The following is a 14,828-nucleotide window of genomic DNA, read 5'->3' on the forward strand; positions in this document are numbered from 1 at the left end:
CATCACACTGAGGAGCAGGGCATGGCTGGATACTCTGAGAACCATCATAGAATTTTGGAAAAGAATCTTGTCAGAAAAAGGAGATGGAAAGATAAAATGCAAAGTTCTAGGAAAGAGTGAGCTATAGAAGGGTGAGATGTAGGGACAGAGGTTCCCTTCCACTAGTTTATACACACAGGAAAATAAACACTCCACATACACTGTTCAGTATACCAAATACAATCCTGAATGTACCTGGTCTTTCAATACTTCTGACATAGCTCTAATTCAACACAAGGAGAACAATCATATTAAGAGTCATACCTCCTGCTAATATCTATGTCATAGGTCAAACTAGAACAGACTAATTCACTTTCCTGAAGGACTCTAAGGTTCCACTCTTGGGAAACAAGAGCTGCAACTCAGTTCCTTGTGCACAGTCCTCTCTGGAGTCAAAGAATGTGTACTACCCGACCACAGCAGGTATTTCCAAGCATACCCTGGAAGAAGCCAAAAGTGAAGCAGAGAGGACATCTGCAGAGCGTCTAATGTAAGAAAGAAAACACAAGTATCTTTAGAGGCACCCAAGGTTCTTAGGAGATCCAGGAACAGAGTCTGGCAGAGCAAGACTGACTAACAAAGGGCAGGAGACACTAGCACAAGGTGAGACGAAGGCAGACTCCTAAGGATCAGAGATATTCATTTGCAAAACAGAAAGTGAATACTCCAGAAAGAGGTGGCAGCAAATAGCCTAAATGTGGATATGATATGAGGCACTGAGGTGGAGGAGAAATAGGTTGTGAAGGCTGAGATGGCACTGGGCAGTCCTTTTATGGCTAGTGAGAAATAATTACCCAAAATCTATCGCATAGCACAGATTTACAAATAAAGAGATAAAAGCAGAAAGAACAAAATATTTTTGCTGTCCTGTTGCTGAATCTCATACAGAAAATAATACCTTGCTGACTCATTTCTATTTATAGTAAGTGGTACTGCCCCCAAATTGTCCTCACACGTGAATAAGAATGGAAAAGCTGAAGTGTGGTATATGCGTGCGTTTGTGTGTAGGTTCTCAGTACCATATCCACTAAGCTACATCTCCAGCCCATGATTACTCTTACATAAGGCAAGTGGCAGAGTACCTTTTGTTCTACATTAAGGTCAAACTCCAGTGTGTAGAAGCACCACATAAGTAGCTTGATAAAAGCAGAGATGCCCAGGTTGGACTACCTTAATTCAGATCAGTGAGTGTGCTGAATTAGTGTTTCCTATGAACATTCAAGGACTCATTCTCAAACTTTCCTAAACGAACCTACTGTAAGTGTGGTACCAACACAACTAGGCAATAAGTGGGTACTCATCTCGACTATTTGGAGCACTGTGTACTTCAAGTGAACATAAAAAAACATAAGAGCCCCAAGGCTGTAACATCAAATACATTTAAGAAACACTTTTCTAACACAATTCCTATCATAATCATTTTCCAAATCATAATCACGTAGACAAAATAGTCAATTCTCTTTATGAGAACTATAAGCTCAAAACTTTCTGATCAATCTTCTAAGAAAACTTTAATTTCCAATGAATAAATACAGCAGAAGATAGCATAATCAAAAAATGTTTGCAAGTATAATGAAAAAGTATACAGGCTTAATTCAATCACTGTGAACCTTTGATCTAGAGGCCAGTGGCTCATTCTGAAGCCTCTATTACATAAAAAAGCCCACAGTAGCCTTATGAAGACAGGTGACCATTTCTCTCCCATTCCAGCCATTATGAACCAGGCATAAAATGGATGACACATGGCCACCTTTATGTCCCTGCCAGTTAACTGACTGCAATCAACTTACGTGAGTGACTCCAAGGAAAACTGCCCAACTGTACTGAGTCAACACTTAATTATATGGGGTAGATTTCTACAAAATGACTTATGAGCAAAACAGCTGCCTGAGCATTCATTTTACCTTGTTTTCTAACATTATGTTACTGAAACCTACCTGTTATATTCACTGTCCCCAATGCCTCACTCAACACTATTGTTTAAGTAAAATCTAATGGGAATGCCACCAAAGAGGTGGCATTTCCAATTCACATATAAGGAGAGGCAGGTAGTGTTTGAGCTCCAAATCTATGTACCTTTAGTAGTTCCAATGCAAACGTGTCCCTTTCCCTTCTTCCTAGAGACACCCGGGGACAACAGCACTTTTAAGGTAATTTCCCCTCTTCTCTCCCCGGTCTTTCATACTCATTTGTCATGACTTATGTATCAGCCTGCATTAATGTATAGTAGACATCCCTCCTTGAGTGTTTTATCATTTATGTACATGTCAATATGCAAAAAATTTCTAAATATCTATAGCAAAACAATCTTAAATAAAGGCATACTAGAAGAAACAGAATAAACTTTAAACACCATTATCTTTGTCCTTGGTCACCCACTTTAAAACCTGAGCTTTTCCTTTCAGCTATCATCTCCTCTCCTCTCCCCTATTTTTCCCCATTGTGCATTTAAAACTATACATTTTCCAACACATTTATATTAGATGAAAGACTTTCCCGAAAGTAACAGTTATATTCTGTTTTCATTTACTTCTGCACGTTTATGCTTAGAAAGCTATGGTATTTCACATACACTCAACTATGGCTTGCTAAAAGAATGAACCAGTCAAAAGCCAGGATACAGAAAGTGAAGATCTCTTATTCAAACTATGATTTCATAGCCTTAAAAATGTTTTTATATCAGCACACAGAATCCTTTAAGTCTATTCAGTAAAAAAAAAAAAAATGCTCCTTAAATCCACGTTTAGTTCTAGGTCAAGACTTAGTTTAAGTTGATTTCTTTTCATTGCTAATAATTTTCCCTCTAAGAGCGTATAACACAGGACTTGAGTCACATCAGAAATTCAGTAACAGGAATTGCAGGAACAAGGAAGTGTGGCTGTATTGTGAACTCTGCCTGGAAGCAGTCTTGTCAAAGAACTCAGCTCTCTTTTCCTTCCTACTGGATGTACGTCAATCCACATTACTTAACGCTTTTGATTTTCATTTTTTTATTGCCTTATTATATCCCACACGACTGACTGCACTGGTTCAGGCAAGGGCCATGTCACCTAGACGTCTACTGGTCTCATGAGTCCTTCAGGAAATTCTGTATTGTCAGTCTCTGAATATATCGCACTTTACCCTATAGGGCAAACCATCAACTCAGATGACAGGCTCCTGGGGAGCCATACTCCTTGCTAGCTGTAAAAACGAGGGTAATGTAGTCAGAGATCACTATTACCCCACCCAAACCCCAAACTCAAATACGAGGCTGATAAAAATTTAAAGGTAATACTCAAATTGCTTCTCCAGAGCATGTAGGCAATTTACCGGAGAATAGAGCAGTCATTTTTCCTTCCTGCATACCAATCCTCCTGACTCATCCTTCTCCTCACATCTCTAGCTTTAAGGAAACACCAATGCATTTAGAACTGACGGAAATCCAAGGCTGACATTTAGAGCCTCCACTTTATCTCTCTCCCATTCTTCAATGCCCTACTCATATTTCACCTCCTCTACCCCAACTCTCAAGTTCCTCTCTTCTGAATTTCTCTCCTTTCTAGTGGATACTTCACTCCCCAAATGTCATCCATCACCTATGTGAGTGTGCGTGTGCGTGTGCCCCTTTCTCTCTGCCAGCCGGAGACGAGGGCTAATTCCAATTAATATATTTGGCATAGCGCTTTAGGCTTGTTGTCAAGCGGTAAGTGGTGAGTACTGTACTTAACAAAACCGTGGTGAAATCCATTGCCTTGATTAGAACTTGCAGGAAGACAAGTGTATATTAATTACTGTACCGGCCACTAAGGAGAAATGGTAACACATGATTTCAGGCCTTGTTCCAGGCCTATCTAAACTCTTACATACTTTTCAGAAACCCAATTCAAATGTCACCTAAGTCCAAGAGCTCATGCGGCTTCATGGATAAATCATCCACTGCCTGGTCGCCCTTAAGATTGAACCCCCTTGAAGAGACACTTTCAAAAACACACAGACTCCTTTCAATTATTTACTTTTGTGACCTTGGGCAAATCAGTTAATGTTTTGAACGTCAGCTCTTTCTTTTGGGAAACAAAGCCAGAGAAAACCACCTCCCCTAACGGACTACAATAAACATCTTTTAAGTGTTACAAACACTAACCAAATCCAAAGACTTAGTCAGTGTTCAGTAAATCTGATCTCCCTTCCTCGAAAGCGCCGGCACTGTGATTTTTTTTCCTTAGGGGCCAAGGACTACCGAAACTCGCAGGGCCTGGAGAGGGCGGCGGCCACGCAGGGCGACCAGGAACAAAGTAGCTAGAGACTAGTCTTCAGACTCGGAAGAGCATGTCACCCCACCTCCCACCCGGTCTCACCTTGGTGGTCGTAGACACTAATGTAGGAGATCCCCACGGCCATACACCACACCACGAGGCTGGCGATGTCTGAGAAGCTGGGCTCCTGCACTTCCTCGGTGATCACCAGGCCCATGTGCACCGGCAGCTTCTGCAGGGACCGGCCGTCCGCGCGCCAGCGCAGCCGGGGGTGAGTGGCGGCCGGTCCCGGTCCCCCGTGCGGGTGCCGGTGGTGACGCCGGTTCCTGCCGACGGCCGGGGGCTTGCGGAGCGTGAAGCCGAGCGGCGCTAGGACCGCGGCGGAGGCGGCGCGACAGCAGCGCCGCCAGATCCAGTTCCAGATGCCGAAGCGAACGCGGAGCCAGGAGGTGAGCGTGCGGTGCAGACAGAGCAGCGCGTGCAGCACCCGCCACACCAGCTCGTACAGCCCCGTCATACTCCTGTGGCGCTCGGGCACCGTCTCCTCCCTCCGGCCCACACCCGCGGCGCGACGGGGGTCTTATCCGCCCCAGAGGCCGGCGCGGGCCATCGCTCCGCGTCCCCCCACCCCCCGCGCCCGAGCCCCTCGCCACTGCCAACACCTCACCTAGCCCCCGCCGCCATCTTCCTCCGCCCTCGGCAGCCCCGCCTCCGTTAGTACATGGACAGTTCTGATTGGCTGCCGGGGAACTCCGATGCGACTGGGAGTCGTGGCCGGAGCCGCCGCGGCACGGCTAAAGAGAGCGTACGCTTGAGAATGAGGCTGGCTCGCGGCAGCCGGCGCCCCCTGGGGGTAAGGAGGGTGACGCGCCAACGCCTCTAGCCTTCCTCCGGTGGAAGGATTGGGCTGTTCCTCAGACTGAGAGGAGGGTCTGCATCTTGGGATGTGTTGCCCATCTCCTCTCACAGCCATGACAGAAACGATTCCCAAGGAGATAAAAGTAATCTAAACGAACTGGAAGTTACAAAGAGAGAATCCACCGCATCAGCAAGTGCAGATGCTGGAAATCAACCAGGGTCCCCAAATAGATGTCCCTAAAGGCTCCAGTGTTCTTGGAGAGGTCTCATCACAGTTCTTTGTCCATTCTTCCAACGAGAATAAAACTTCCCAGAGTGGGAATGAGATCCTATAACATAGGACCTGGAAACCGACTACCATGACACTGTTAGGGTCAGAATCAGGTCCTAGTATCCCTAACAAATCAAGCTCTGCCACTGTCCTTAATAGAACAATGAAAGAATAGACAGTGAATGCAGAAAAGGGAAACTGATTCAATGTGGCCACACTGAGAAGAAATTCAGTGCCCAGATACACGTGCATGCCCATGGTGTCCATCTCAGGGTCCTAAAATGAAGTTTAAGTACACATAGAAAACAAGACGTATGTATAGCTAAGAAATCCTAGTCAAGGTGGTATAACACTCTCTCAGCCCCAGTCTCTTCTACAAAAGGATTCTAGCAAGTTGTATGAAGTCATTTTCCCAGAGACAAATCTCCCTTTTACATCAAGTTCCAGCCTTTTACTTGTCTCAACATGTGATCCTTGTGGAAAATCCAATTTCTTGGGTTCTATTTTGTTTCCATAATCTAACAGCCAAGGTCAGGGCAGGAATCAGAAGTGTCTCGGAATATCTTCATTCTTGCCAGAATAGGTACAGAGTCCTTACTGACTACCCACTGCTTCTATGTAAAATGTGATCCACCACCTGATGACCCAGTCACTTCATTCATTCAACAAATTCTGACCTCCAGTTATGAGTTAGGTTTGCCGTGGATAGGAAAACAGGCATAATGCTTAGTCATCTCTGCCATCTGATGTAAAGTGACCTCTAACCTTGTTATTTTACAGCCCCAAGTTCTAGTCAATCTTCACTTACCTAATCCTCTAGGCCACTCTGAACTTACCCTGCAGCAGTTCTGGGTAGTTATTGCATCTTTTGCGTAGACTCTTCCTTCTGAATTCCTGTTTCCCAGTTTGGTATTGCTCAACTCCCAATCCATTTCTCAAGGCTTACCTTGTGTACCTATAGCATATGTGTGTATTATATTTTCATACAAATATATAAGCATGTATAGTTGAATCTGTGTGATACAGCCAGATTTTTATCTGTAGAGCCCCTTTTCCCGCTGGGGAATGTCTACGGGCCTTAATGTTTTGACCATTGTCTCCTTTTTCAATTGGTCTCATTTCTGTTTGTAAGACTTTCTTTGCTTTAGTTTAAAACTTGAGTCTCATGCTGATCTGCAAGTTTTCCTACCTTTGGCAGGAAATGCCTGTAGAGAAATTTTAATCTCCTCCCCTCTCCTCCGTTCCCCTCCCCTCCCCTTCCCTCCCATTCCCTTCCCTTCTCTTCTTTTCTCTTTCTCTCTGCTCTTAAGTAGCCTCTCTTTCCTGTCTATTTTTCTGTGAGTTGGGCATATCCTATCTCTGATTTATTCTGTCAAATCTTTCTCTGATTCATCACTTTGTCTGCCCTTCAATTAAACATCATTTTCAAACATGGCTGCTTCCTTCTACAAACGAACCTTACCTTCATTGTCAAGGATTAAAGGTATATGCTAAGGGAATGTCTGTATTCCAGCCAGATCAGATCATATCTTTGGCTATAGTTTTTGAAAGGAACCATGTTGCTAGGGCCGAGACACAGCCTACATACATACTTCTCTCCCTCTTTGTCTGCTCGTCACAGCTCTTCTGGGAGTAGATAAAGTAGTAGGAGAGAGGAAAGACCATGAACAGCAAAACACAGTCTTCTGTGCTGGCTGCAGCTTAATGTTCTGCAGCCTGGATAATCTCCTAAGGAAGCTGCTAGACATTCATTGAGACCTGGCTAACTGTTCCGGAGGCACCAAACCTGATCATCCCAGCGGCCACCCTATCATGTTTCTCTGGTGTGCTCAGTTCTCATGCTCCCTGCTCTGGCAAAATTAAAGGCATTGATTTCATGTCCTGTTAACCAATTCTCAGGTTCCCATGCTCCCTACTCTGGCAAGATTAAAGGCATTGATCTCATGTCCTGTTAGCCAATACTCAGGTCTGCTGCAGCCTGTGAGCTGTATCTATGTACTGCTTTGGATTACAAACTCAAGCAAGAGGTTTCTGGTCCCATCTCCATCTGACATAGTCCTCTGATAAGTCTGATATGATGATCCTTCACCTCTAGGCAACCATTTTCCTTCTAAAATAGCTGAAGCAGATAAACAGTGTCCTTATATTAAAGCTGTTCAGCCTCCTAATGGGACAGAGCAGTAGAGGACCACTGTTCTGCTTGTGTGACTCTCAGTAGACTAGGGACAGAATTGTCTTACACAGGACAGTTCTCTGTGTCATTTTGGACTGGCATAGTTCTCCTGCTTCCCTAGAGGTCTCAGGAATAACTGTAGATGTGTTTGGAATGTAACATCTTGAGACACTGAAGTACTGGCCTCAACAACTGGGCCTTTGTTCTAATACTCCCGTGGAAATGTGTTCTTCAGCACTATGCTCTAGCACTAAATGGTCCAGACTATAGAGCCGTGCACAGGCCACCTTCTGTGGTGCCTCATTGGAGATATTTGAAAACAAGATTCCATCCTCTCTGGACAGATTTTTAGGATGGATATATCATGAGACCTAGACTTCTGTTGTCCCCTCCTGCCTACCTATAATAAAAGCACCTTATATAACTAGATGTATGGATACACATTTGCCTCATTAGATTGGGGCAATAGTAAAAGTGCATTCAAGATATAGTGGTACAGAATCACCAAAGCCCTGCAAATCTACATCTGGTAGTGGTCCCCAAACCCTGACCAGTCTCTCCACTCAGAGCATGTCTTTCGTGCTCAACTTCTATTCTGAAATGACAGAAAAGCCACAGTAGATGTGTCATGCTGCGTCTTCTTATTTTGTTATTGCCCCCCCCCAGACAGTAATGTCACCTTTTAAGGGAATTTGGATTTCAGAAAACAAAATCTTGATTTAACCTAATACACCCTAAATTTGACCTGAAACAAACACTAATGTAGAGTTATGCAGCCTCAGATAAAAGTTCCAAATATTACAGATTCAATTTTTTCTTTACTTTTCCATTATAAAATGCATTGTTTAACTTAATTATCACACTGAGCAGATAATCTGTGGATGCCAGATGAAACCATTTTGCTTTGACAAACAAATAACAGTTTGTAGATAATTAAGAAGAGTGAACAAAAGGACTGGAGAGATGAGAGATGGTTTGTTAGTTAAGCACACTGGCTGCTCTTCCAGAGGACTCAGGTTCTATTCCCAGCACCCACATAGCAGCTCACAACCTTCTGTAACTCCAGTCTCAGGGGATCTGAGACCATATTCTGGCCTCTGTGGGTACTGCATTAAGTGTGGTACACAGACATACATGCAGGCAAGCCACCCATATATCATGATGATGATGATGATGATGATGATGATGATGATAAATAAAATGCTGAAAATAATTTTAAAACATTTTAAAGAATAATGGATAAGAAGCCAGGTTCTGACTCAACAAACCTAATTAACCCTGCCTAGCCCCTTACACTTGTTCCTGCAACCTCATCACAGACGAGATAGTGGCCGTGGCCGTTCCTAATGATGTTCATGGCTCCTGGTTCCTCGTAAATGTTGTACCTGTCTTCTTCTTATTGCTGTAAGAACTAAAGCAATGGTGTGCTCAGGATGCTTCCTGTGTCTAGTCTGAGGTGAGTTCTCAGTAATGAGAGAGAGAGAGAGAGAGAGACAGAGAGACAGAGAGGCAGAGAGACAGAGAGAGAGGATGGAGGGAGGACAGGGGAGAGAGAGAATCTCAATCTGTGTAATATCTATTATAGAGAATTGTAACCTTACAGCTGAACTACAAATATTCTTTAACATCGATATTTTTTAACCCCTCACTAAGTGGTAAAACCCTCTCAGTAAAAATAAAGAGGCAGGAGTAGCGAAAGAGTCTTCAGTTCCCTATGTCCACCAACAATATGGCTGACCTGACCCTCAGAGTCCCATCAAAGTTGTGCAAACAAAGCTGCTCAGCAAGTGCAACCCGGCTTTGGTCGACCCCACTATATAAGTCTCATTGCATGGGGCCTCATGCTCAAGCGGTGTGCTTGCGTGGTCATCTTCCGTTCCTTAATTAGCTCTGCCAACTTCCAGCACCTGGAGGACACTGAACATATGATAAATGGCTTCATGCTCTCAGTCCCTGCCGTGGTGATGACCTTTCTGCAGAATCCTCAGCCCATGACGTTCCCATGGTGATGCACCTTGACAGATTGGTTCCTAGACTCCTGTCCACCTCTTGTCTGGCCTAGCTTTGCCTGCCTCCACCTTGCCCTCAGCTGGTGTCCTAAACTTGTCAGGGTGTGGTCTCTGGGCTCCCAGATGAATGGAGGGAAGTTGGCCCTTTCTTTGGGGTCCCGCTTCTGCTTTGACAAAGGGGTAAAACCCACAGACTTCCCTTTATCCTCCGTCCCCTTGGCACTGTTACCGAAAACACTGTTCATGTTTCTAAGTATTCACTTGTTTTCTTGCTGAAACCAGTTGATATAAAAATTTCCACTTTGAAAAAAATAAAAATAGAGAGGCAGAGCCCATCTTCTGGATCTTGAAGAATAAAAACAAATGAATAAATACAATGAAGATTATTGAAAAAACAGAGCATTTTAAACTAGCTTCACTAACAATTTTATTTTTCCAAATGCTTTCTAAGGGTGGTGGTCACTGCTGACAATCTCCATTTCTAAGCTCTTTCCCGGGGTAGTGATTGAATCATTAATCTGCTCCAGTAGCAGTACCTCAAAGAGATCAAGCAGCATTATTACGAGTGTCAGTGGTGTTGCCCAGTGCGGGGTTGGAAGTCCCTTAGAGTTTTCAGACAATTCTTAGATTAAGAAGGATGTGAAGGCAACAAGCAGGGCAGAACTCCACAACAGCATGAAGTCCTCAGGACACATGGTCCTCAAGGTCTTACCTCACTGAGACTCACCCATCTCGACTGTGCTAACTATTGGGCTGCATTCTATGAATTCTACAGCCGTTTGCCGTGCCTCCTGCATGGCCCTCAGCACATGACTACACCTGGCACATTAGTTGATTATTGAACTCTAAACAAATTGCTTCCCTAGAATAAGTCTTATATGGTCAAAATATATGATTCTTTATTTACAGTCTTATATTTGATTTGGTAATATTAATATTTTACATCTGTGTCAATGAGAGATATTAGCCAATAATTTTCAATGGTACACAAATTCATGTCTTTATTTTTAAAAACTATTTCAACAATATTTTACAATGAACAAGAAATTAACTGGACTTAGTTGCAGATCATTGCCTAGCATGTGCAAGACTGAGGGTTCAGTCCTCAGCATCTCCAAAAAGAAAAAACAATTATCAAAATCAGTAAGTATCTATACTTAAAACTATTTCCTGCACCAAAACTGAGCCTCAAAAACCTTAACATGTTAAAATTTTCCAAACGCAGAAGGCCAGCCACTGACCTTTGCCCTTTGAACATCCTTCCCTCTCCATTCCTACCCTCCACACACAGAGGTGCTTTCAAGTCAGTTATTAGGTAAATGTTCCTCACGAAAACAAGCTTTTCTAGGAAGCAAGTTCTATGCATAACTAATACTAACTGCATATTGTTTCTGTAAGAAGTCAAAATCAAAACTTTTACGAGTTGTTCCCCAAATGTTTTCCAAAGCAAAAGCTAATTCTGAAGACGCTAGTTGTAAAAAAAATAGACTTATACTTTCTTTCATAAATATAAGGTTCATTCCAAGATAAGGTAATTGAGGAGATACATAATACTGACAAACTGTAAAGGAAGTCTTTAAGCCATTCTTTTAGAAACTTTAGGGGTCACAGGTAGGGGTGGCGGAAAGAGTGAGGTATAAAATATGACATGAAATTCCATGTCTCTCAGTGAGTGCACTGAATGCCCTCACAGTTTAATTTAAATGCTGACATTTTACAACAATTTGAAAGACCCGAAGTTTCTCTCAGATGGAAATAAAATACCATATATAAATAGCTAGTGAGCTTCAGAATAGAATTATCTATTTTGTTGAAAGTTCCCTATCAGGTAAAATCAAGAATTTTCATATAAGCATATGCATGTATGTATACATGTGTGCACACATATGCATATAAATATGTGTATGGATGGTATGCACATACATACAAAGATGTTCCTGCAGAGTTCATCCACTCCTGGATCCTGATGCCATTTACACAATGGGCTAGTGCTGCACATGGCAAAATGGAAGGTGTCCAAGTTAAAACAAAGGAAAAGTCTGCGTGTTCAAAAGGCAGAAGCATGAAAGGCACGCACAGATATGTAGACAGACATAATAGAAAGCATTCCTGAAAACTATAAAGAATACAAGGACCAGTAAGTAGTCCCCTGAAGTGTGAAAATCAAGTTGCAGAGGGAAACTTTTTTTTATTTTTTTATGTATGGAAGTTTTGCCTGCATGTTTGTCTGTACAGTATATATGTCTATGGTGCCTACAGAGGCAAGAAGGGGCATTATATTCCTGAAACTAGAATTACACATAGTTGTGAGGCATCATATGGGTGCTGGTAATTGAACCTAGGTGCTCTGGAAGAGTAGCCAGTGGTCTTGACTGATAAACCCTTAGCCAGTCCCCACACTATAATTCTCTACAATGGTCTATTTGGTTCTAGTTTAAGGGAAGTTCGGCTTTCATAGGATAAGTTAGGAAAGATTAGTTCTGCTTCTATATTCTGAATAATATTGTAAAGAATTACTATAACTGACCTCTCTGCGCTCTCTCTCTGCCTCTACTACCCTCCTGGCTCCCCTCCCCATGCCCTGAATAAACTCTATTCTATACAAAAAAAAAAGAATTACTATAACTTTTTTCTTAAACATTTGGTAAAAATCTCCACTATGTAGATATGAAATAAAGTTTGTAGTTTGGGTCAATTCTCAACCACTCCTTAAGTTCGTCCCAAGGATAAGTTCCATGTTTCTACAGAATGATTTTTTTTTTAATCATCTGTCCTTCCTAAAACCTAAAGTTTCTAACTGTGGGAGAGAATGGCTTAGGAGGCAAAAAATGAAAGAGGTAAAACAGTACCAGGGTGGCTAGGTATGTAGCTCAGTAGATAGCCTGCCCAGCATGCATGAAACCCTACATTGATACCACAGTGCATTAATCCAAGCACTCAGGAGGGAGAAATAGGAGGATCAAAAGGTCAAGGTCCCCCTTAACTACATAGCAAGTTTGAGTTCAAGGCCAGCCTGGGATACATAAGACACTGCCTCAAAAAGGAAACAAAGCAAAAACATACATAGGTCCAAAGAAGGACAGATGGAGTCATTTTCCCTCTCCTTTGTACAAGTCTTGTGCCTTCAGTCCCAGCCATTGTAAGTTTGTGTGTGCAATTTCACTGTCATGGCTGGAAAACACCGTTTTGCAAATGTCTACTCCCTCTGCTTCTTACTATCTTCCTGTTCCCTCCTCTGCTACAGTTCCTGAGCCTTGTGGAAGAGGGTATAATATAAATGTCCCCTTTGGAGTTGAACATTCACACATTTTACAACTTGTTTTCTTTAATCCCACTATATACAAATTCATTTATTTAGTTTTTTGTTGATAAATTATTTTTATTTTATTACAAATATCACATGAATATCTCCATGTATAACTTGTTTCTTGTGCAGATGAGTATGCTAATAGGAAACATTCCCAGAAACAGAGTTGCTGAGAAGATAAGTTCATGAAAACTCTTAAATTATATTTTATCACAATATCATATGCAAAATACATAAGCCACAAAACACAGTAGTATCACAGCTAGTACTCACAGTCTTTACATTTTTAAAGGCTCCTAAACAAAGGAAATGATGGGGAAACAGTGTAATGTTCACTCCTTAAGAATGAATACAACAGTGGGAGGAGAGAATTTTCTTGTGAAATATAACCGTAGAAATATAACAGTAGAAAGGAAACCACGGAGGGCAAGAAAAAGTCTAAAAAAGAAGAGATGACAGAGAAGGTGGTAGAATACATGTAATGTGGAAATCAGAAAGACTTTGATGGAAGAATAGATCCAACAAGAGGGGTAGAGGAGGTGGGAACGAGATAGAAACTACAACGAAGTATAATAACAGATGTGTATAGAACTTCACAATGGAACCCATTACTTTGTATGACACCTAAAAACAATGAATAAAAAGAAAACCTTTGATCAATTAAAGTTAGCAACACACAGCCTGTAAAATAGAGAGCCTAGTTTTGAATTTCACCATATTTCCAGTGAATCATTATTAGCCTGGGCTATATTTTAAATAAGCCTTGGACACAGAGTCTTCAAGTAATTTTCAGTGACTTTTGTGATTATTGAGAGGAGTCGGTGCTGGGGGGTGAGCTCAGATGTGGAGCACCTACCCAATTGCACAAGGCCTTGAGCTCAATCCCCAACACTAAGACAAGCACAATAAAAGTGGTGGAGAAGACATGAGTAGCATAAGCTTTACAGGCCACACCTCAGTCCAGGCTTGGAGGTGGAGGGCCTTGGGAAGAAAATGGTTGCTGCTGAATGACCATAAACCATTTTCTGAAATAGCACACATGAGGTCTGGTATAAACACCCACTTGTACAGACACTTGTCCATGACAGTCCTAGTTACTTCTCTTGTATCTGTAACTGAGTACCTGATAAGAAAGAGCTTATGTATGAATATACGAAAGGTTTTGCTTCAGCTGTGCCTATGTTCCCTTGTGATGGGAATGGCACAACAGCTGGCACAAGAGGGAAGCTATTTGCCCACATCCGGGGGGAGGAGGGCATAAGGAAAGGGGATGCCCTGACTTGATCTTTTTTGGGTCTAAGTCCAAGCCTTCAAGATGGCACCGCCCACATTCAGGGTAAATTTCTTTCCAGTTAATCCTTCTTGGAAATGCCCCAGACGTGCCTGGAGTTTAATCTCCTACACAATTTTAAGTCCACTCAAGCTGACATTGAACATCAGCCATCCAGGCGACTACTTGGAAATTTGAATAATGGCTATTACATCGAATCCTCTATGTTGGGTTCCGAAGAACAGTGTTTACTGGAAACTTACAGAGTATATCAAAATAATATTTTGTCTTAGATATAAAAATAGGAAAATCTGCTATATGGGTTATTCCTTGTCAAAAACAGATACACCTAGAATAAAGGTAAACCTAGGGCTCAGAGGTAGCACAAAAATCTGTGCATCAAACTGTTAAGATAATCCATTATTAGAACTGAGTTGTCACTAGTCACACAGAGTTTATTGTCATAAGTTGTGCTTTGAGCACTTGTGCCATTCCCTACGGTTTTGAGTTGCTCTGTCAATAATTTGGTTTTTAATATTCATCAAACTACTGCAAGTATATGATGGAAAATTATAGAATTTCTGGGTCACTGATAAGCACAGTAATTTATTGATGTATGTGTTTATGATTAAGCAAATTTAGCTGAGCAAATTATCTAATTAGCTA

General features: G+C 42.1%; 1 protein-coding gene and 1 pseudogene across 1 annotated transcript in view; one reads left to right on the forward strand and one right to left on the reverse strand.

Moving 5' to 3' along the window:
• Nus1 (NUS1 dehydrodolichyl diphosphate synthase subunit) overlaps window positions 1–4,830 on the reverse strand; it is a 26,217-nt gene extending 21,387 nt beyond the window's left edge. The window contains exon 1 of the mRNA XM_028772613.1: window positions 4,377–4,830. Within this exon, the coding sequence (XP_028628446.1) occupies window positions 4,377–4,791 (415 nt within the window). The 5' untranslated portion in view covers window positions 4,792–4,830. The remainder of the gene's footprint in view (window positions 1–4,376) is intronic.
• A 4,460-nt stretch (window positions 4,831–9,290) lies between these two features.
• Window positions 9,291–9,585, forward strand: LOC114625306 (annotated as a pseudogene).
• Window positions 9,586–14,828: the final 5,243 nt, after the last annotated feature.

The sequence above is a fragment of the Grammomys surdaster genome, unplaced genomic scaffold (genome assembly GCF_004785775.1).
Source record: "Grammomys surdaster isolate TR1022 unplaced genomic scaffold, NIH_TR_1.0 215, whole genome shotgun sequence".
Lineage (NCBI taxonomy): Eukaryota > Metazoa > Chordata > Mammalia > Rodentia > Muridae > Grammomys > Grammomys surdaster.